This window comes from Symphalangus syndactylus, chromosome 9, assembly GCF_028878055.3.
Source record: "Symphalangus syndactylus isolate Jambi chromosome 9, NHGRI_mSymSyn1-v2.1_pri, whole genome shotgun sequence".
Lineage (NCBI taxonomy): Eukaryota > Metazoa > Chordata > Mammalia > Primates > Hylobatidae > Symphalangus > Symphalangus syndactylus.
Genome location: NC_072431.2, coordinates 109,769,376 through 109,790,037, shown reverse-complemented (window position 1 = coordinate 109,790,037; position 20,662 = coordinate 109,769,376). Strand labels below are relative to the sequence as shown.

Sequence of the window (20,662 nt, the reverse complement as noted above, 5' to 3'; positions counted from 1 at the left end):
CACTACCATTTAATCCAGCAATCCCACTACTAGGTATCTACCCAGAGGAAAAGAAGTCATTGTATGAAAAAGATACTTGTAAATGCACGTTTATAGCAGCACAATTTGCAATTGCAAAACTAATGGAACCAGCCCAAATGCCCATCAATGAGTGGATAAAGAAATTAAATTGTGGTATACCTGAGGTCAGGAGTTCAAGACCAGCCTGGCCAATATAGCGAAGCCCCATCTCTACTAAAAATACAAAAACTAGCTGGGCGTGGTGGCATGTGCCTGTAATCCCAGCTACATGGGAGGCTGAGGCAGAACAGCTTGAACTCGGGAGGCAGAGGTTGCAGTGAGCTGAGATCATGCCACTGCACTCGAGCCTGGGAGACAGAGGGAAACTCCGTCTCAAAAAAAAAAAAAAAAGAAAGAAAGAAATTGTGGTATATATACATACCAGGGAATACTACTCAGCCGTAAGAAGGAACGAAATAATGGCATTTGCAGCAACTGGAATACCATTATTCTAAGTGAACTAACTCAGGAATGGAAAACCAAACATCTTATGTTCTCACTCGTAAATGGGAGCTAAGCTATGAGAATGCAAAGGCGTAAGAATGACACAACGGACTTTGGGGACTCAGGGAAAAGGTGGGAGGAGGGGTGAGGGATAAAAGACTACACATTGGATACGGTGGACACCGCTCAGATGACAGGTGCACCAAAATCTTAGAAATCACCACTAAAGAACTTATTCATGTAACCAACCACCACCTGTTCCCTAAAAACCTACTGAAATAACAAATACCAAAAGTGCAAAAATATCCGTTTCGCAGCATGAGTTCCAGAGCTCCTCTAGTTTAATCAACCAGTGTTAAGTATCATGCATCCTTGAAGATTACCTATGTAGACCAAAAGGGAGCCTGGTCTTGCCTAGTATAAAGTCTAGGATGACTAATACCAGTGTTGATCATAATCCTGAAGGACACAATCCCAAACACCATAACCCCAAATGTTGAAGTCCCAAAAGATCAAAATCCTTAAAATCACAACCTGGACAAAATAAAATTTCAAATTCTGGGGAAAGGATTAGTATGTTTTTTGTTGTAAACAAGACAGTTGCATCATGTTATACAGAACTATTATACTTTGTTATTAAGTATGGTTTAGAGAGACACATAAGGGTGCCAAGCTGCCAATGAGCAGAATTGTGTACTTAATTTTAGGTATCAATTTTACTGGATTAAGGAGTATTTAGAAACCTGGTAAAGCGTTATCTGGGTGTGTCTGTGAGGTTATTTCTGGGGATTAGTTTGTAAGTCTGAGTGGACTGAGTGGGGAAGATCTGCCTTCAATGTTGGTGAGTACCATCCAACAGACGGGGGCCCAGAGAGAACAAATACAGAAGGCAAACTGGTCTCTAAAAGCTAGGATAGATCTTTTTTTTTTTTGAGACGGAGTCTCGCACTGTCGCCCAGGCTGGAGTGCAGTGACACAATCTCAGCTCACTGCAAGCTCCACCTCCCGGGTTCATGCCATTCTCCTGCCTCAGCCTCCCGAGTAGCTGGGACTACAGGCACCTGCCATCACACCTGGCTACTTTTTTTTGTATTTTTAGTAGAGACGGGGTTTCACCGTGTTAGCCAGGGTGATCTCGATCTCCTGACCTTGTGACCTACCCGCCTCGGCCTCCCAAAGCCCTGGGATTACAGGCTTGAGCCACTGTGCCCGGCCAATTTTTTTTTTTAAGATGGAGTTTTGCTCTTGTTGCCCAGGCTGGAGTGCAATGGCTCGGTCTCAGCTCACCACAACCTCCGCCTTCCGGGTTCAAGCTATTCTCTGCCTCAGCCTCCTAAGTAACTGGGAGTACAGGCATGGGCCACCACGCCTGGCTACTTTTCTATTTTTTGGTAGAGATGGGGTTTCTCCATGTTGGTCAGGCTGGTCTTGAGCTCCCGACCTCAGGTGATCTGCCCACCTCAGCCTCCCAAAGTGCTGGGATTACAGGCATGAGCCACCACGCCCAGCCTAGGATAGATTTTTCTTCTGGTGCCTTGGACATTAGAAATTTGACTCCATGACCACAATGTTGACTCTGTGTGTAAGCATTATATGTGTGCATAAAAATGTTGAAAGTTCCTCCATAAATGAAGAGACATGTTTTTTGTACATGTGCATTTGTGAAGGATAAAATTTCTCAAAACCTCGTCTCTTTGGGAGACAATGCAGTGGTTAACGCAACAGTTTTTGAACCATCTCATCAAGACTTAGGTTTTCTGTCACAGTATTACAGATGACCAGTTATAAAGCTAGGTGCCCACAATTACCAAGCATAGTGACAAAGCATTTATACATTTCACTTTTTGATCTATTTCTTTATGAATGTTTCATCTGCTCATCACCGTTATATCTGTGCAACTGTCATTGGTATACGAGTCTTTATCTTGCAAAAATGTTACTATTCCCTATTTTATCGTGTAAAATGACCTATGAAACGTTCTGTTGTGTTGTTTCTCAAATAAATACGCTTTTAAAAATGTAAGTAAATTTTCAAAGAATGTTTAGTATTTCTTCCAGAATTGTATTTTGGGATTTTGACCTTTTGGGATTGTGATTTTCAGAATTTTAGACTTTAAGGATTTTGATCTTTGGCGATTACAGTCTTTTATTCAAAATTATGGTGTTTAGGACTGTCTTTTGAGATTATGTCCCAAACCCAATCAACATATATTTAATTTAGTAATTTATTTTCTCTGCACTACTCTCTCTCTGGGTACGGCATCATTGTACTGACCCCAGAAGCACTAAGTGATTACTATTGAAGAAGATAGTCTATTTTCTGTTTGGAAAAAAAAAAAAATTCAATACTAAAATTTTGTATTAACAAAAAGCTTTTTTTTTTTTTAATCAAACAAAGTACATAAAATAAAGGTGGACACAACTGTAAGTGATCACCAACCAGGGGATGTTTGGGATTTTTAGATGCATTAAAAGGGAGTATAGAGAATATCCACCTGCAAGTAAGATTGTATTCTTTTGCAACCCTGCGATTTTCAAATGGCACCCCAACACAGTCTCTGGTCAGGATAAGGGATCCTGCAGGCCTAGCCTTACCGTCCACATCAAATATAGGTGGAGGGATGCCATATTCCCCACATTTGGAGCTCTGTCAGGCTGCTCCTCTTCCACCGGTACTATCCAGTGATACTGCAGACACAGGGTGAGGCAACAGGAGACATCATACCGATGTTGAACAGGAGAGGAAGAAGGTGCAATCTTACTTCCAGGATTTCACATTTGGAAGAATGCCTTGGGAGTGGTGGGTAGCCCAAGGCTCTTCCCAGGAAAAGAAGCAGGCACAGGGCCCAGGACTCAGGCTCCATTTTGACCCAACGTTTATTGTCCTTTTACAACATGTCATTTTTTGGTTTAGAAACTGCTTGTGATTAGTTTTCCAACATTAACTCAAAAGCATGTAAAATAAATCAACCTACTCTCTATATAAACATCCAGCAACTGTGGCCCCTACCCGCCTACCCAGGTTGGATAGGGGGAAGGGAGGGCTCGGGCAGCATTGAGTCAAGTGCAGATGCTTTACTGTGGCGGGTGGCAGTAGTGCCTTGGTTCACACCCCACACAGGTCCCCTGCACTGCCCCAAACTACAACAGAAATGGCATAGGCCCAAGGCCCAATTCCCTGTTGGTAATTCACTCTCCGCCTACCAAATGAAAATCGCTTTTATTTTATCGCTTTTGTTTTATATTTTTGCAACAGAAACCCCCTGTCCAGAGTCAGACTGTAGCTGAACTGTTCAGACTGAAGAATGGAGCAGGCTGTGGGCGCACCCCTGGTCCCTCTCCTGGGCAAGCGCCCCCACCCCCAGGGAACAAGGTCCAGGCAGGCCAGCTCACTGCACGCTGGCCACCACCACTTAGCCATACAGGTCATCATCATTGTCTTCTGTGTATACACTGCCACCTGTGCCGCCTCCACTGCCCTGACTGGGGCCAGCTCCACCCTGGTTCCCTGAAGGGAATCTGTGTACAAGAGCAAAGCCAAAAAAGAGGGTTAGGACAGGGCCTGTGTAAAATTTCCACAACTACCCCTCTAGCTTCCTTAGGACTCCCATCCCTTTTGGTGTAGGTCCCCAAAGTAACTTAAGCACTGTCTAATGCTCCCAACCAACTTACCTGAAGCTGCCAAAGCCCCGACTCTGCTGAAGGGTCTGGGCGAACATCTCATACTTCCGAATGTCATTGTCACTGACAGAACGGCGTGCAAAGCGCATGGCTTCTTCAAAGTGATCTCGACGGATCTCAGGCACTGGATCATCCTCTTCTACCTCCTATAGTTGGTAAACACAGATCACTAGGGCTAGTTAAAGCCCAGCCTGGATTTCATCCCTGGCCTCCCATTACTGCAGTTTACTGGTCTCCTTGCCCTTCCAATCCAACCTGAGGTAAGATGCTAGGCCATGCTTCCTAAAATTGAGCCACTGCTCTGCTTAAAAATTTGTCAATGCACTCTGGAAAAGGGAAAACTGTAGGGACAGAAATCACATCAGTGATGGGGCTTAAGGAGGGGAGATGTTGACTGAAGTGGCTAAGGAAACTTTGAGAGTAGAAATTTTTTTTTTTTTTTTTTTTTTTTTTTTTTTTTTTTTTTTTTTTTTTGAGACGGAGTCTTGCTCTGTCGCCCAGGCTGGAGTGCAGTGGCGCGACCTCAGCTCACTGCAAGCTCTGCCTCCCGGGTTCACGCCGTTCTCCTGCCTCAGCCTCCCGAGTAGCTGGGACTACAGGCACCTGCCACCGCGCCCGGCTAATTTTTTGTATTTTTAGTAGAGACGGGGTTTCACCGTGTTAGCCAAGATGGTCTCGATCTCCTGACCTCGTGATCTGCCCATCTCTGCCTCCCAAAGTGCTGGGATTACAGGCGTGACCCACCGCGCCCGGCGAGAGTAGAAATTTTAAGTCTCAACTGTCGTAGTTATAGAACTTACATACATTTGTCAAAAAGCATGGAAATGGTACCTAAAAAGAGTGAATTTTATTGTATTTACATCATACCTCAATAAACCTTAATACTTTAAAAGGAAATGCCAATGGCTTTCAGTGCTTACCACATTTGGATTACAACCTACCTAGCGGTCTCACTTCCAGTGACATATATACTCTTGAATCTACCCAGGGTTTCCCAATGATTGCAATCTTACTACTAGAGCACATTATTTGGGCTGCTTATTCCCTTTATTCAAATTCTACTCTCTTCACAGCCCAGCTCAAAACCTATCTCTTCCATTGAGAAGCCAATTGCTGTGACTTATGTGACTGCTTCCTAGGATTAGTTCATCAGTAGTTTTTAAGCTTTTATGGGAGAGAGAAGGGATGTCACAGACCCTTCAAAAGGGAAAGAAAGCCATTTATTTGCTCATTAAATCCCATGTTTGGAACTTAATGAATTAATTAAGGGTAACACAAGACATAGTGGAAAACAAGTGAGATGACAGAGATCCTACCTTTATGGAGCTTACACACACAATGAATTTGCCTTTTCATTTTGGGAGGTCCGTGGACCCTATCCCTTCCCCAACCATCAGGGATAGGTATATGAGTCTTAGTTCAAAACCTTGCTCTGCAGCTCACGCCTGTAATCCCAGCACTTTGGGAGGCCGAGGTGGGCAGATCACAAGGTCAGGAGATCGAGACCATCCTGGCTAACATGGTGAAACCCTGTTTCTACTAAAAAGAATACAAAAAACTAGCCGGACATGGTGGCATGCGCCCGTAGTCCCAGCTACTCGGGAGGCTGAGGCAGGAGAATCGCTTGAACCTGGGAGGCGGAGGTTGCAGTGAGCCGAGATCGTGCCACTGCACTCCAGTCTGGGAAAACAGAGCGAGACTTAGTCTCAAAAAAAAAAAACAAAAAAACAAAAGACAAAAAAATCTTGCTCTGTTTGGTGCACTCTCATACTTTGATTTCCCTCATGGAGCTTGGTTCAGACTGAGAATGGAGCCTGCCCATCTCTTCTCGGCCTTATTCCAAATTGAATGGATTCACCTCAGCATTCTTTATCTTTGATGCCCTATTAAAATTCTTCTCAGTTAAATGATCTTTCCAATAGCTTCTACTCTCAACTCCAGGGCATGATGGTGGCTGTTGCCTGGCTCCCCATGATTGGCACATCTGGGGAAAGGATGCAGACTCACCATGGCTGATGGGTTTGTCTGCCTCTCTCGTTCTCGCCTAATCTCACTCTCGATGGATTCACGGATGGCCAGCTTGCAAGCACGCTGGCAAATCTCTGTCAGGTCAGCTCCAGAGAAGCCATTAGTCATTTTAGCCAGGAACTCCAAGTCCACATCCTAAAAGCAGCAGCAGAGGTACCTTAGCATTTAGCCTCTCCTCTCGAGATACACAGATCTTTGGGCTACCCAAGCACTCCCAACTACAGTTTGCCCCTTCTTTGGCCACCCCATTTTATTCCTGATTCTAGATTATCTTGATATCCTCAAAAATTCTACTTTCCCTTTAGACCAACCCTAACCCCAATGGAATCTTGTCCAGAAACTAAAGAGCACTCCGTACCAGCCTGAGGACTCATACAAGTCTCCCACAGCCCATGATCTTGCACCTGCCTTGGCAACTGGGGACTTGCGCAGGTTAGCCTTGAGGATGGCAACACGGGACTTCTCATCAGGAAGTGGGATGTAGATGAGCTGATCAAGACGGCCAGGTCTGAGGATGGCAGGATCAATGATGTCAGGACGGTTGGTAGCGCCAATGATAAACACATTTTTTTTTGTGGACATGCCATCCATTTCTGTCAGGATCTGGTTGATGACTCGGTCAGCAGCCCCACCACCATCTCCAATGTTACCTCCACGAGCCTTAGCAATCGAATCCAGCTCATCAAAGAATAGCACACAGGGGGCAGCTTGGCGGGCCTGTAGGAGGAATGGATTGATTCAAGCACTAACAAAACTAGATCTCTCTGGCCAAATGTGATGGCTCACACCTGTATTCCCAGCACTTTGGGAGGCCAAGGTGGGAGGATCACTTGAGGCCAGAAATCCGAAACCAGCATGGGCAACATACTGAGACTTCATCTCTACAAAAAATAAAAAATTAGCCAGATGTGGTGACGCATGCCTGTAGTCCCAGCTACTCAGGAGGCTGAAGTAGGAGAACTGCTTAAACCCAGGTTTCAAGGTTACAGTGAGCTATGACTGTACCACTGCCCTCCAACCTGGGCAACAGAGCCAGACCCTGTCTCCAGAGAGAGAGAGAGAAAAAAATAACACTAGGTCTCTCAGACCTCAGAAAGAAAATCAAGTGACTTACTGTGCAGTTAAGCAGCCAGCAATAAGAACGTTTCAACCCTCTTACAGAAAAACAGCCTCTATTCCTTGCCCTCAGGCAAATCAATACATAGTTCAGCCTACTGTAGCTCACCTTGTCAAAGATTTCTCTGACATTGGCCTCAGACTCCCCAAACCACATGGTGAGAAGCTCAGGACCCTTGATGGAGATGAAGTTGGCCTGGCATTCATTAGCAATGGCTTTGGCCAACAAAGTTTTCCCACAGCCAGGAGGTCCATAGAACAGAACTCCCTTGGAGGGTGTCATGCCAAACTTCAGGAATTTGTCTGGGTGCTCCACAGGATACTAGGAGGAAAAGGAAAGAGGGTTCAAGGCTACCTCAAGGCTACCTCCACATTTTGAAGGAAACCTAACTAAACAGAAGCATCCCCTCCATTATTTCATGGTGTACCCAATGGTATCAGATCCAGGTTCTCTAGAAGCAGACTCCTTAGTGCCTCAAACCTAAGAACAGTAGGTTCCTAAGTCGTGCTCTCACAACTCTTGCAGCAAATGTGTTGACACCCTGAGATCACCCAGGTCAATTACAATGTACTGAGGCAGTGACTCACCCTGGACCAAGTTACCCTACCTGGACCAGCTCCTGAAGCTCACGTTTGACATCCTCTAGGCCCCCGATGTCTTCCCAGGTTACCTGTGGCACCTCTACCACGGTTTCCCGCAGTGCTGATGGGTTACTCTGGCTCAAGGCCCACTAGAAAAGGAGGGAAACTGGGGATGAGACTTCACAGGGGAGGGGTCAAAGCACGTACGTGTGTACCTGAGGCACGGGTGTGGTCCTTACCCGGAAGTCATCCATAGTAACTGCTAGAGAGTTCATGACCTCGGCATCTATGGTCTCATCCTCTAGGTCAATGAGATCCATCTTCTTGCGGATGGCTTGCAGAGCAGCCTCTGAGCACAAGGCTGCTAAGTCAGCACCCACATGCCCGTGAGTCTCATTGGCTACCTGCAGAGAAAGATCTACTTACCATGCTGCCTCAAAGACCCAGCTGCTGCAGAAGGCTCAGAGACAATAGAATCCTTCCCCTGACTGCTATCCCTGGGTCCTCTCATTTCCTTGAATATATACTAGCAATACCTTTATGGGCTGGGTTTTAAGTACTTAATTCTGGACTTGGGACCTAGAAATAAAGCTGCTCCAACAATTGATTTACTCTAAATGCAGCGTCAACTATGAAAAATGCCAACTCCAATTTCCTGGAATCAATCTCAGATTATGTCCTTTCCCCTGTCCAGAAGTCAAAACACATCTCTTCACATCTTAACCTTATGTCTCTAGCCAGTTCCCAACAACTGCCTGGAGATACTGTAATGCCTGGTCAGCCCTCATCATCACTTCACCTGTTCCAGGTCCACATCATCTGCCAGCTTCATGTTCTTGGTATGGATCTGAAGAATCTCTAAGCGTCCTGTAGCATCAGGAATTCCAATATCTACCTCCCTGTCAAAGCGACCTGTGGGACAGTGCACAAACATAAACAGGGCTCATTTCTAGTCCAGAGGTAAGAGACAGGCCTAGGGTGACCAACCATCTCAGCCAGCACAGGACTGTCCTAATGTCAGCACTGAAAAAGTCTCAAGCCCTGGGAAACCTTTCTGTCTCAAGAAAACCAGGGTGGTTGGTCACTCTAGACAGGATGTAGGATAAAGAAAAAAGACCCCTGGACCCAATCACTGTTAAGGGCTTCAAGAGGATTAGGTGACTTAGATGAAGGAGAGAGGTAGGACCTAAGCAAGGACAGGGTCAAAAGTATCTGGAGTCCTTACCAAATCGCCGTAGAGCTGGGTCAATACTATTGGGTCTGTTGGTTGCTGCCATGACAATCACATGTGCTCTCTGCTTTAGGCCATCCATGAGGGTCAACAACTGTGATACAATGCGCCGCTCCACCTCACCATGAGTCTGCCACAACAGGATGTCTGGTCAGAAGTGAAGTCAGGGCCTTTCAACCCCCCTCTATCCCCTCAGGTAAGCTCCTACTTTCTCTCTTTTGGGAGCGATGGCATCCAGCTCATCAATGAAGATGATAGCAGGAGCATTCTTCTCAGCCTCCTCAAAGGCTTTACGAAGGTTGCTCTCAGACTCACCAGCCAATTTGCTCATGATCTCAGGACCTGAAAGGATACAGAATGGAGACAATAACAAAATGATAGTCTTTCCCAAATCCTTCCAAAAATCAGTTATCTTGCTTGTTTGGCCCAGAGACAGGTCCTGGGTGAGAAGGTGGTAACCTCTGCCTACTTCTCACATCCTCTACCAGCCATTATCCCAGGACAGCCACCAGGCAAGGCTGGAGAGAAGCCCAGGGACTCAGTATACTCTTCTCACAGTTGAAGTGTAAAGGTTAAGGCAAATGCTCTAGGACCTCTGGCCACAGCAGAGAGATGGCACACCACTAAATAGCATTCTCCAAGAGCCAGTGATTGAAGTTCATTTTCCCCAAACCCTCTCAAATCACTAAGCATTCACCCTTTGATTTCTCATTCTAGCTTGCTTCTGCTCTTTAGTCTGTCCACAATCTTTCTCAAAGGGGGCAGGACAGGGAGCACCAGTGTAAAATATCTTCCCTTTATTGCTCATCCGTGTGTAACATACCCCAGCATAAGAAATATGCTATAAAGGTGAAAGAGGGCATGGGTGCAAAAAGGATGTGTTCGTAAGTACTCCAGCTCATAAGCCCAGTTCAAAATTGGGTCTAGCTAGACATAAGATGAACCAAGTATCTTACCATTGATCAAGAAGAAGAAGGCTCCAGTCTCATTTGCTACAGCTCGAGCAATCAGGGTCTTTCCTGTTCCAGGAGGTCCATAAAGCAGGATTCCTCTGGGAGGCTGTGGACCAGTACAGTGTGATTAGGTTCCCACCTTCTCCCAAACCCTAAAATGGCTTGACTAGGGCTCCAGAGAGGGTGAGAATCAGGCTTCAACCCTGACGATATTAAGAATAAGCCCTCAGCAGTAAATGCTAAGAAGACGATTTACTTTAGGCCACACTCATTTCTATTACTAGCAGGGAAAATACTGCTAGAAAGTGGGCAATATTTATGATTGCAACTTGCATAGGAGACTAAGGGCAGAGAAACCGTAGTCCAAATGCATTTGAAGATACATGACTGGGGAAAGGCAAGAGGCCATTACACTAAGGGATCAATTTTAGACAGACCAAGGGCCACAGACTAGCTAAGCCATTTAAGAGAGCAGTGTCTATTTTCTTCATTGCCAGAAGATCACTCACTCCAGTAATCACACCCTCCAGAATTTATCACATCGGAATGCTGTTCCTTACAATCATTTTTCTTCTTCGACACTACCCTTTCTATGGCCTCATCCACAAGCAGAGCATGTAAAATGAAAATTATTTGTGTGACACCCACTAGGAAAATAAGTAACTTCATCTTCAGTGTGTTCCATGATACAGAAAAGATTGGGAAGCTACACTCTAGACCAATAGTTCTCAAATGTTTTAGACTCAGAACCCTTTAACACTCTGAAAATTTCCTTAACTTCCTTACTTCTACTGGGTGACACTGCTCTAGACAGGCTGGCAAACTATGGTGAGATTTGTTTTTACAGGGTCCATTGATACAAGAATGGCTTTTATATTCTAAGAGTTGTAAAGAAAAACCCATATATATATATATGTGTGTGTGTTTTGTGCACACATGCACACAACAGACAATTTAATTAGCCTACTCTGGTTTTACACCATCAGCTCTAATAAATTTACAGCCTTAGGTAAACTAAAGGATACATTATTGCCCCTCTAATCCAAGGCAGTAATGAAAGCCATGCATGAAAATAGTCCCAGGATTAGATATTGGGTATTAATCACCACTTTAGACTTGATCCCAGAGCCCAGGATGCTCACCTTCACACCAATTGCCTTAAAGAGGGCAGGATGTCTCAGGGGCAGTTCCACCATCTCCTTTATCTGAGCTAGCTGCTTCCTGCAGCCACCAATGTCATCATACCCTACTTCATTCAAGGACTCTTCCTCATCCTGAATACGGAAGAGATAAAGAAAGGAGAAGGCAAGAATATTATATTAGCAAAAGCTGAGTTTCTCTAAATCATTCCACTACCTAGTGTGCAAAAACCTACCGTATAAGAAGACTCTCAACCCGGCATGGTGGCTCACATCTGTAATCTCAGCACTTTGGGAGGCAGAGGTGGGAGGACTGCTTGAGTCCAGGAGCTCCTGGGCAATACAGCAAGACCCCATCTCATTAAAAATTAAATTAAATTTAAAAAAAGATTCTCCTCTAAAGGGATCCGGCCTCAAAGAACAACTATAAAAATCCCAAGGCAAAGATTTCTAGCACAGTCCTTGCCTCTCACATTACTCGTAGTCTTACTGAGAAGGGGTCTCTAAAATCTGAGGCTGGAAACCTTGGGAATGGGCAGAGGCCTGAAGCCACCATCAGCTTTACTTCAAAAATGATTTCAATCACTTATATATTTTGGGTTCAGTCTAGGTTTTTGAAATTCCTGGCATTGGGTAAATCCAAGAAACAATCAGGCCCAGAAATGAATAGCTGGCAGGTTTCTCATCCCTGAAAGATGGTTAGTTCTCCAAAGAACATCCAGTCTTTTTCTTTTTTGAGACAGAGACTCACGCTGTCACCCAAGCTGGAGTGCAGTGGCACAATCTCAGCTCACGGCAACCTCCGACTCCTGGGTTCAACCGATTCTCCTGCCTCAGCCTCCTGAGTAGCTGGGATTACAGATGTGCACCACCAGGCCTGGCTAATGTTTGCATTTTTAATAGAGACGGGGTTTCACCATGTTGCCCAGGCTGGTCTTGAACACCTGACCTCAAGTGATCTGCCCACCTCGGTCTCCCCAAGTACTAGGATTACAGGTGTCAGCCACCGCAGCCGGCCGAGCACCCAGTCTTGACAGTTACCACATGATGCCACACTGAGTAATCATGAAATTGGATACTGGAATCAGGGAGAAAACTCACCTCTCGTTTGATAGGCTCCCCTTCGCAGTGGATTACTGTGTCTGGAGCAACAATGCAATAAGGGCTAGGATCTGTTTCCACCACTTTGAACTCCACAGCACGCATCCCACCACGGACAAGAAAAATGTCTCCTGTGAGAGCAAACAGTACAAGCACAGTTAGAGGTGTCAACTACAAGACAAAGTGAGAACTCATCAGACCCTGGGGTCAAAATGCCAAGCTCATTAGATAGTGCCCTTCATTAGATATTACCCTATCTCTCCCCAACTGCACCCCACCTGTCTTAATAAGCAGCAGGACAGAGGAGAAAGGTAAACTGTGAAGAGTCCCTCTGACACCCAAGAGGTCAGTGAACAAAACCTGACATGTCAGAAGCCCATCAAGTTCTGACTTCTGCCATATAAGTATCCCAAGTTTTCACTACAACCACCAATGGTAGAACTGTGCACTCTGGACCCTGACCCAGCCAAAATGGACCACCTTCTCCTTCAGAGATCCATAAAGATAGCTTACTCTCCTGGAACAGAGAAGGGGAGAGATGGAGCAAGGGAAGCATGGAGGAAAGAAGAGGGGTAAGACATATGAATATGTGTGCAGGGTTTGCATGTGTGTGTATACAAATATATGAAAACGAGTCTAGCAACCGGGCACAGTGGCTCACCTGAAGTCAAGAGTTCGAGACCAGCTTGACCAACATGGTAAAACCCCGTCTCTACTAAAAACACAAAAATTAGCCGGACGTGGTGGCAGACGCCTGTAATCCCAGCTACTCGGGAGGCTGAGGCAGGAGAATCGCTTGAACCCGGGAGGAGGAGGTTGCAGTGAACCGAGATTGCACCATTGTGCTCCAGCCTGGGGGACAGAGCAAGACTCCGTCTCAGAAAAAGAAAGGAAATGAGACTAGGCATCATGGCTCATGCCTGTAAACCCAGCACTTTCGGAGGCCATGGCAGGCGGATCACTTGAGCCCAGCAGTTTGAGACCAGCCTGGGCATCATAGTGAGACTCCGTCTTTTTTTTTTTTTTTTTGAGACAGAATCTTGCCGTCACCCAGGCTGGAGGACTGTGGCCCGCTCTTGGCTCACTGCAACCTCCACCTCTTGGGTTCAAGCAATTCTCATGCCTCAGCCTCCCAGGTAGCTGGGATTACAGGTTCCCACAATGGAGTTTTGCCATGTTGGCCAGGCTGGTCTCGAACTCCTGGCCTCAAGTGATCCACCCGCCTCAGCCTCCCAAATTGCTGGGATTACAGGTGTGAGCCACGGTGCCCAGCTGACCCCATCTCTTAAAAAATGAAAAGCATAAAAGATTAAAAAAAAAAAAAAAAAGAAAAAGAAAATGAGATGAAGATATTCCAAGGTTTATTCCCTACAGTCAATAATCCTGAAGCTCAGAATTAGCTCTCACCTTTCCGGATGGGTCGATAAGCTTCCAGGAAGTACGGCTTAAGGTATACCTCAAAGAGATTACCAGTAATGCCTTCCACCGTGTCATCAATGGGCAGCACGTGGATACGTTTGCCGTACTTCACATCAGGGCATGGCTGGATGCTGAGGATGACAAGCAGACTCCATATTACCAACCACACTTCGGGCCCAAGCACTGGGTGTCCAAAAGGGCCTGGCACAGATAGCTGATAGTAAGTGAAAAAGAAAAGGCAGGATGGCTTTAGGTGAGGAGAGGAAGGAGAACAGGGTGGAAGTAAGGGCAAAGGAACAGCCCCACTCACTCCTCCTCAGTGAGCCAAAATCAAGAGCCACACATTTAGAAACCCCACAAAGACATGCAGGGTCTTCAGTGAGATATCCAAGGATGATCCCCTTCTAGCTAATATTGGTGACCCAATATTACAAGGGAAGGTCTTAAGCTAACAATTATCAGGGTCAGTGAAACAGAAGTGAAAAAAAACAAAATTATCTCAGCCAGGTGGTCAGAACACCTTGAGGAAGTGACTAAGCACCCCCAAGAAGAAAGCTACATGAAACTTAGACTCCATTAAAAAGAATCAAAAGCCTGAGACGATCCTGGCCAGGTGATGGTTGGTTGGGTAGGAGTGGCTAGAGATGACTCCAAGATGGGGTAACCTCTTGCCTAAAATTATGCAAGAACAAGCAAAATCACTCACATTGAGAGCTATCCTAGGTCTGGCTCCAACTATTCCTCTCTCCCGGGTTAACTTACGGGCTTAAAAGACCTGCTAGCAGCTCACCTTCCATGCCCATACCCCCACCTCATTCCAACCCCAACACAAGCCATTAACTGGACATACTAGTGAGAGTAGTGAGGAGGTTATTTGGCATATACATACACACCCTCGAGTGGTATCCTAAGCCAGGCTATAAGTATGATAAATTACACCTCTAGTAGGAAAAAATAAAGCCATCAAGAAAGTTACAGGAACGCCAGTTTGTCTCAAGGGACCTGCAGAAATGGATTTTGAAGTCCCAGGAAGGCAGAACCAAAACCTAAAGACAATCCTGAAGCATAAGTCTTCCCGTGACCAGGAGGCTTCCTACATCGACAGGTGCCAAGAACTTGGTCCTGCCTGTAATACATGGGTCCTGCCTGCAATGCAGGCTATCTCTGGCCTCCCATCCCTGTGAAGCCAAAAACCCCACACACACCTGATGACATCCCCTAGCCGTACACGAAGGTTATTCCGAACAACTCTATTCATCCGAATCTTCTCATCAGAACAAGTATCATCAGAAAGGACGATGCAAACAGCTTCTCGTCTCTTCTTTCCTTTCAGCAACACTGTGTCACCTCGGAACAACTGCAATTCATCCATCTTGGGCTGAGGAAAGAAAGTTAAGGCCTTTGGGTCATTGGGCAGAAGGGGAGTAAGCAGCAGCCCTGGAGATTGGGATTCCCAGTAAACCCCATTCTATCTGCAGTCACTGCAAGAAAAACGAGAAAAGAAACCTGGGAAAATCCCTCAAGTAAGTGCAGTAAGGAAGGACTAGTCTGTGGCCACAGCTTACCTGTGACAAGGACACCACACTGTTGTCCTCATTGATGGCTTCATCAACAATTAACCGATTGGGACGGTTCTTCTGTTTGAGAATGGCTGTTGATAGGTCATCACCTTTTGAACTAGAAGGAGGAAATGGAGTCAGTAGATACTCCTGCCCCAAAGGCCTCACCAGTCTCTAAAACTCATACTTAGGAAAGAAACAGTGAATAGATGAAGCTGTCCCTAGACCAGAAAGCTCAGATGAAGGAAAGGCAGCCAAGGTCACGAGGAGCAGTATCTAGCATACATATTACAATACCCATTCCAGCAGCTCCTGGTATTCTGAGCATCAGTGTCCCAGCTATAAGGCCCCAAGTGAGTGATCCTGCCCCAGGGTCAGAAAATGATGGCCTAAGAAGAAGACATAATAGAAATGGAGGCTGAATAGTTATTAGAGAAATAAAAACAGTCTTAGACTTATAGAAGAGTGGTTAAGAACAGGAACTCTATAGTCAGACCCATTGGGTCTGAATTCCAATTCTGCCACTGCTTAATTGTGATCTTGGGCAAGTTACCTAACCTCTGAACTTTGATGTTCTCCTCTATAAAAGAGGGAATATAATACTTATCTCACAGGCTTATTGTCTTAAGGGAGATAATGAGTGTAAAATGCTTAACATAATACCTGGCGCATGGTATTAATGGTCACCATGATTAACAGTATAGAGTAAAGCATAAGCTAACTTTCCAGGGAATGAAGTAAGCCAGACAACTTCCCTTGAGGCTCAGGGAGGCCTCAAGTTCTACCAAGCAAGCCTGGGGACAATGAAGCAGAATCATTGGCACTACCCTCCTTATAGGCTAAACCTGCTGATGCCAGGGCATTCCATAGTACCAAAGGAATGCCAAGCATAAAGACCATCATATTTGGAAAAAACACTAACAGACATGAAACTGCCAGAAAGAGGCTCAAGGTCAAAAGGAACTTCACAGTGATTTCTGCAAAAGTACACAATTCTATAGTTGGCTCAAAAAATCAAAACCAAGAAATGCTGAGACATGGGGCAAATCCAAATCCCACTCACCCAAATCAAAGTCGACTGGGTCTACACTCAGTTTGTTATTTCCTAGAAGCTAGGATCATTCACCAGACAGTGACACCAACTTATTACCTAGCCCATTTCCAGCTGTCACTTACTAGACTCAGCGAGCTCCCTCTCCCTCTTTTTTTTTTTTTGAGACGGAGTTTCACTTTTGTTGTCCAGGCTGGAATGCAATGGCGCAATCTCAGCTAACTGCAACCTCCACCTCCCAGGTTCAAGTGATTCTCCTGCCTCATCCTCCCCAGTAGCTGGGATTACAGGCACGCGCCACCACGCCCGGCTAATTTTGCGTTTTTACTAGAGATGGGGTTTCACCATGCTGGTCAGCTGGTCTCGAACTCCTGACCTCAGGTGATCTGCCCACCTCGGCCTCCCAAATTGCTGGGATTATAGGCGTGAGCCATGGCACCCAGTGCTCTCTCTCTTTTTAAGAGCGGCCTCGTGTTAGTAAGGCTCAGGAAAACATAATCATTAACCAAAGTAGGAAGGCCAGACAATGAAGGAAGCAAAGAAAAGCTTTAAAACGAATTTCTTCAATCAACAAATTCATGAGTGTCTATTATGTACCAGGCATTGTTCTAAGGGCTGGGGATACTGAAGTCAACAAAACAAGACAAAATAGTATTCCCATTGGAAATATCCTCACAATGTCCAAGACACAGAGAAAAATGCTGTGCTCAGCTAGGAAGCCATGGGGTTCTTACATCTTTGGGTCCTGATACACCCAAGAGAAAAACAAACCCCATTCATCTAAGAAAATGGTAGGCCTTCTGCTAACCCTCACGCATAGGGTGCATTTTTAACCACTGCCTCTAAACTAGTTTCTAACGACAGTTTCCTCTGCTCAAATTTGCTTCCCGCTTTCCAAAAGTGTGCCACTCTAGGCACAATGCTGCTGAGTAGGCAGACTTCCAATGCTTATCAACACACTGGAGGCCAAGCATGCTCAATGTGACAGTTGAGAGCAATGTAAACCCACGAGCTCTCCCACTCCTGTCCCATCAAAATACTCTTTCAGGGGCTGCCCATCTTCTTGCTTGACTTATAGAACTGGGACTGGAGAAAAATAAAATGCCAAATGCCTCTAGTCATCATAGTTTTTTATTTTTTGAAAAGGAGTCTCCCTCTGTTGCCCAGGCTGGAGTGCAGTGGCGCGATCTCCCTCACTGCAATCTCTGCCTCCCTGGGTTCAAGTGATTCTCCTGCCTCAGCCTCCAGAGTGGCTGGGACTACAGGTGTGCGCCACCACCATGCCTGCATAATTTTTGCATTTTAATAGAGATGGGGTTTCTCCATGTTGCCCGGGCTGGTCTCAAACTCCTGACCTCAAGTGATCTGCCTGCCTCGGCCTCCCAAAATGGTGGGATTACAGGCCTGAGCCATTGTGCCCAGCCAATAGCTTGTATTTTAATCTCAAAGCTGCATCCTAGGAAAACCTCCATTCTGCCTGCCATCCCGGACTCTGGCGCTGGAGATGAGTGGTATGCCCTTTTCTTAAGGTAAGGCCTCTAATTCCCCATCTATCTACTGAGATCAGAGATGGTAATCTCTAAAAGAGTGAATGTGGCCTGACCATGGGCCAACAGCAGTTCTGGATACTCTTTGGGGCCATCCTCCATTGTCTTCTGTATAAGTCAATCCCTTTCCAGAACTGCACAGGGCTCCACGGGACTTGGAGGGGGTTCAGCTAAGAGTCATCAAGGTGACCATGAGGTTAGAAACAGCTGATGATGCCAGGTTCCAAGAATTTTAGATTTTTACTTTTGAAAATAAAAGGCTGACTGCACATAAACCAAAAGAATACTTTCAGAATAAGTGACTCTTTTAAATAAGCAACTGAGTAATACTTTAGCCGAATTCAGAAACTTGAGAAAAAGGAACACACCTCAAAAAACTAATCTCTTCAAGGAAGGAAGGTAATTTGCATAGAGTTTCCTCGGGCTGGCTGTTTTTTTTTTTTCAGCCTCTAAAAGCTCTCTATTCTAAATTGAATGGGCTGAGGTAGCCAAGTTTTATCTAACGCTTTCCTGAGGGATGGAGGTGGGGTCAGAAAGCCCCAGAGCCCGGATAATTTCGCAATATAGCTGGTTGGGGAAAGGGGTGCGCGCACGTTTGTGTTTTTGAAGAGTTAGTGCAACTCTAAACTGCACACCACGGAAGCTGGAAATCTGGAAAGGCACACAAAACACGAACTGAGATTCCAACTTTAGCAAGAACCTAAAATGTTAAAGAAAAATTCCTTTCTCCCCACCCACGAGTCATAACATTAAGGAAAACTGGCTCAAACTTTCTAGTATGAATAACAGGCCTGAAGTAAGAAGACCAGAAGCGAAAGGTAGGGCTCGCCCTCTCCCTAACAGTCCCTCACTACTCAGGTCACACACAGAGGATGCCCACCTCCGGCCCGGCCGACCCGGCTCCAAAAAGGCGGCTGTGAGCCTCCCTGAGCTCGCCGGGCCTTCCCCGACCCCGGCCTCCGCCTCGGTGGCAGGGCTCCTGAGGCCTTCACATGGCGCAAAGTCCACGCCCACCGGGCCCGGCTGGGGCCTCGGGCTCGCGGGGCCTGCTCTCTCCGGGAACCAAAGGCTTTCGGCGGGTGGTAGGGCGGAGGCAGACTGGCGCCCCAAAGCCCTGGGGCTCCGCGCCGGCGGTGTGGGCCGGAAGACCTGGCCAGGCCCAGACGTCCGTTCCAAGGGAGCCAATCGGGCGGGCCGGGGCCTGCATGACACAGCACGATCCGGCCCAGGCTCCGACCCGGGCCCAACGCAAGCCCCGCCTAGGGGGCGCGCGGGTGCGCAGCTGGCCCCAGCCGGGCCTGCCGGGTTCACGGCCCCTCACTCGCCCCCTAGCTCCCCTTCCCTCTTTCCTGGTCTCCACCTCTCTGACGCGCCCACGGCCAGGCCCCGCAGGGCCTACCCAGCGAAGCTGGTCCCGGTGCGCGCCGCCGCAAAAAGCGAACGGCGCGCGCACACTTACTCGGCTCCAGAAGCCATGGCGCGCGCCTCTTCCGGCCGGCGGCTGTGGCGGCCCGCGGGTAACGGCTACGAGCGGTGGCAAGCGACCGACTGGGCCGGGGCTCGGCTCTCCCAGGCGGTGGGCGAGCAGCGGCGACAAACCCGCAAGCGGCTTCCCTCTCGCTTCCTCCCACCGACAGCGAGGCGTCGGGCGAACAACGCTGGCTCCTGATCCGCGAGGTGGCAGTGGCAGCGGCAGCGGCAGCGGCAGCGACGACTCAAACGACGGTCGCAGACGCTTCGCTGAGACTGAGCCGAGAAGAGCCGAATCATCGGAAGGGAAGCTGCTCCCACCTCAGCCAATCAGCGCCTGCCCTGCGGACTCTCGCCCGCCTCTCCGCGCCTCTCCCCAGCAACCCGCAGACCAGAGCCAATCAGGAAATTCGCTTGCGGCCTGGCTCCCGCCTCAGTGATGCGACACGCCTAGTAACGCCACATCAATTGGCCGCAACGCTACGTTTCCTCGACGGATTGGAATTCTCAGCCAATCGACGAAAGGAATAGGGCGAGATCGACTAGTGAAAGGAGACCCTTTAATCCCTTAGAGGCGGACTCTCCCACTTGGCTCCAGTTCATTGGCTCCGGAGTTTATCCTCCTGGAAGAACGTGGCACAATAGACTGAACCCTTGTATTAGTCTAGTCCTGTTGTGGTAACCCATACACCCATCTTCTCCCAAAACCTGGAGATCTTCGAAGACGCCATCACCACCCTGACACTTCTTGCTCCTTCCCAACGCTGCCTCCAACCACCCCTACTCTGAACTTTCTAACTAGCACCCCACTCCTACCCCATTGTCAATGCACCCTCTGGTAACCCCAATCCCACAGCCTTTGCAGTTTCTCAGCGCTTGTGCCTTTCTTCCTCCCGTCATTAATATTAATACCTTATAATAAGGCACTCAAGTCCAGAGAAGTCAAAGGGCAACCGCAGAACACACAGCCAATTCAGTAGAACACAAATTAGCAAGAAAACTGCATATGCTGGGACTTGAAAATCCTTGGGCCCCAAATAACAGGGGTCCCTGTTAGTAGTCAACAGGCAGCTGTTGGTGATATGCTGACTCAATTCACCCTTCACCCTGTACCCACACAGACACATTTGACTGAGATGAGTCGAATTTCTAGAATTTGGAATTAGGAAGGGAGTGAAGTGTCACTCTGAGAGAAATCTGCCTGTCTCTAAGTAACAGGTACCTGCCTTTGTCCTGAGAGGCCTATCTAGACCACCCTTCAGACCCAACTCCACTCATTGT

General features: G+C 47.0%; 1 protein-coding gene across 3 annotated transcripts; it reads right to left on the bottom strand.

Moving 5' to 3' along the window:
* Positions 1 to 3,363: 3,363 nt before the first annotated feature.
* Positions 3,364 to 19,518, bottom strand: VCP (valosin containing protein). 3 transcript variants are annotated; one of them, XM_055293842.2, is made up of 17 exons: positions 19,371 to 19,518; positions 15,320 to 15,431; positions 14,960 to 15,132; positions 13,743 to 13,885; positions 12,336 to 12,466; positions 11,238 to 11,369; positions 10,099 to 10,201; positions 9,351 to 9,484; positions 9,137 to 9,272; positions 8,711 to 8,823; positions 8,151 to 8,315; positions 7,938 to 8,060; positions 7,439 to 7,651; positions 6,622 to 6,930; positions 6,193 to 6,348; positions 4,177 to 4,331; positions 3,364 to 4,023 (listed from the first exon to the last, which is right to left on the bottom strand). In XM_055293842.2, exons 1-17 carry the CDS (start codon positions 19,385 to 19,387, stop codon positions 3,918 to 3,920), a joined length of 2,421 nt encoding a protein of 806 aa, XP_055149817.1. In that variant the 5' UTR covers positions 19,388 to 19,518; the 3' UTR covers positions 3,364 to 3,917. The 3 variants fall into 3 exon arrangements, 2 of the variants coding, with proteins under 2 accessions (XP_055149817.1, XP_055149818.1); XM_055293843.1 differs by lacking the exon at positions 19,371 to 19,518 and adding an exon at positions 18,792 to 18,810; XR_010113741.1 differs by lacking the exon at positions 3,364 to 4,023 and having other exon boundaries at positions 4,192 to 4,331; positions 6,618 to 6,930.
* Positions 19,519 to 20,662: the final 1,144 nt, after the last annotated feature.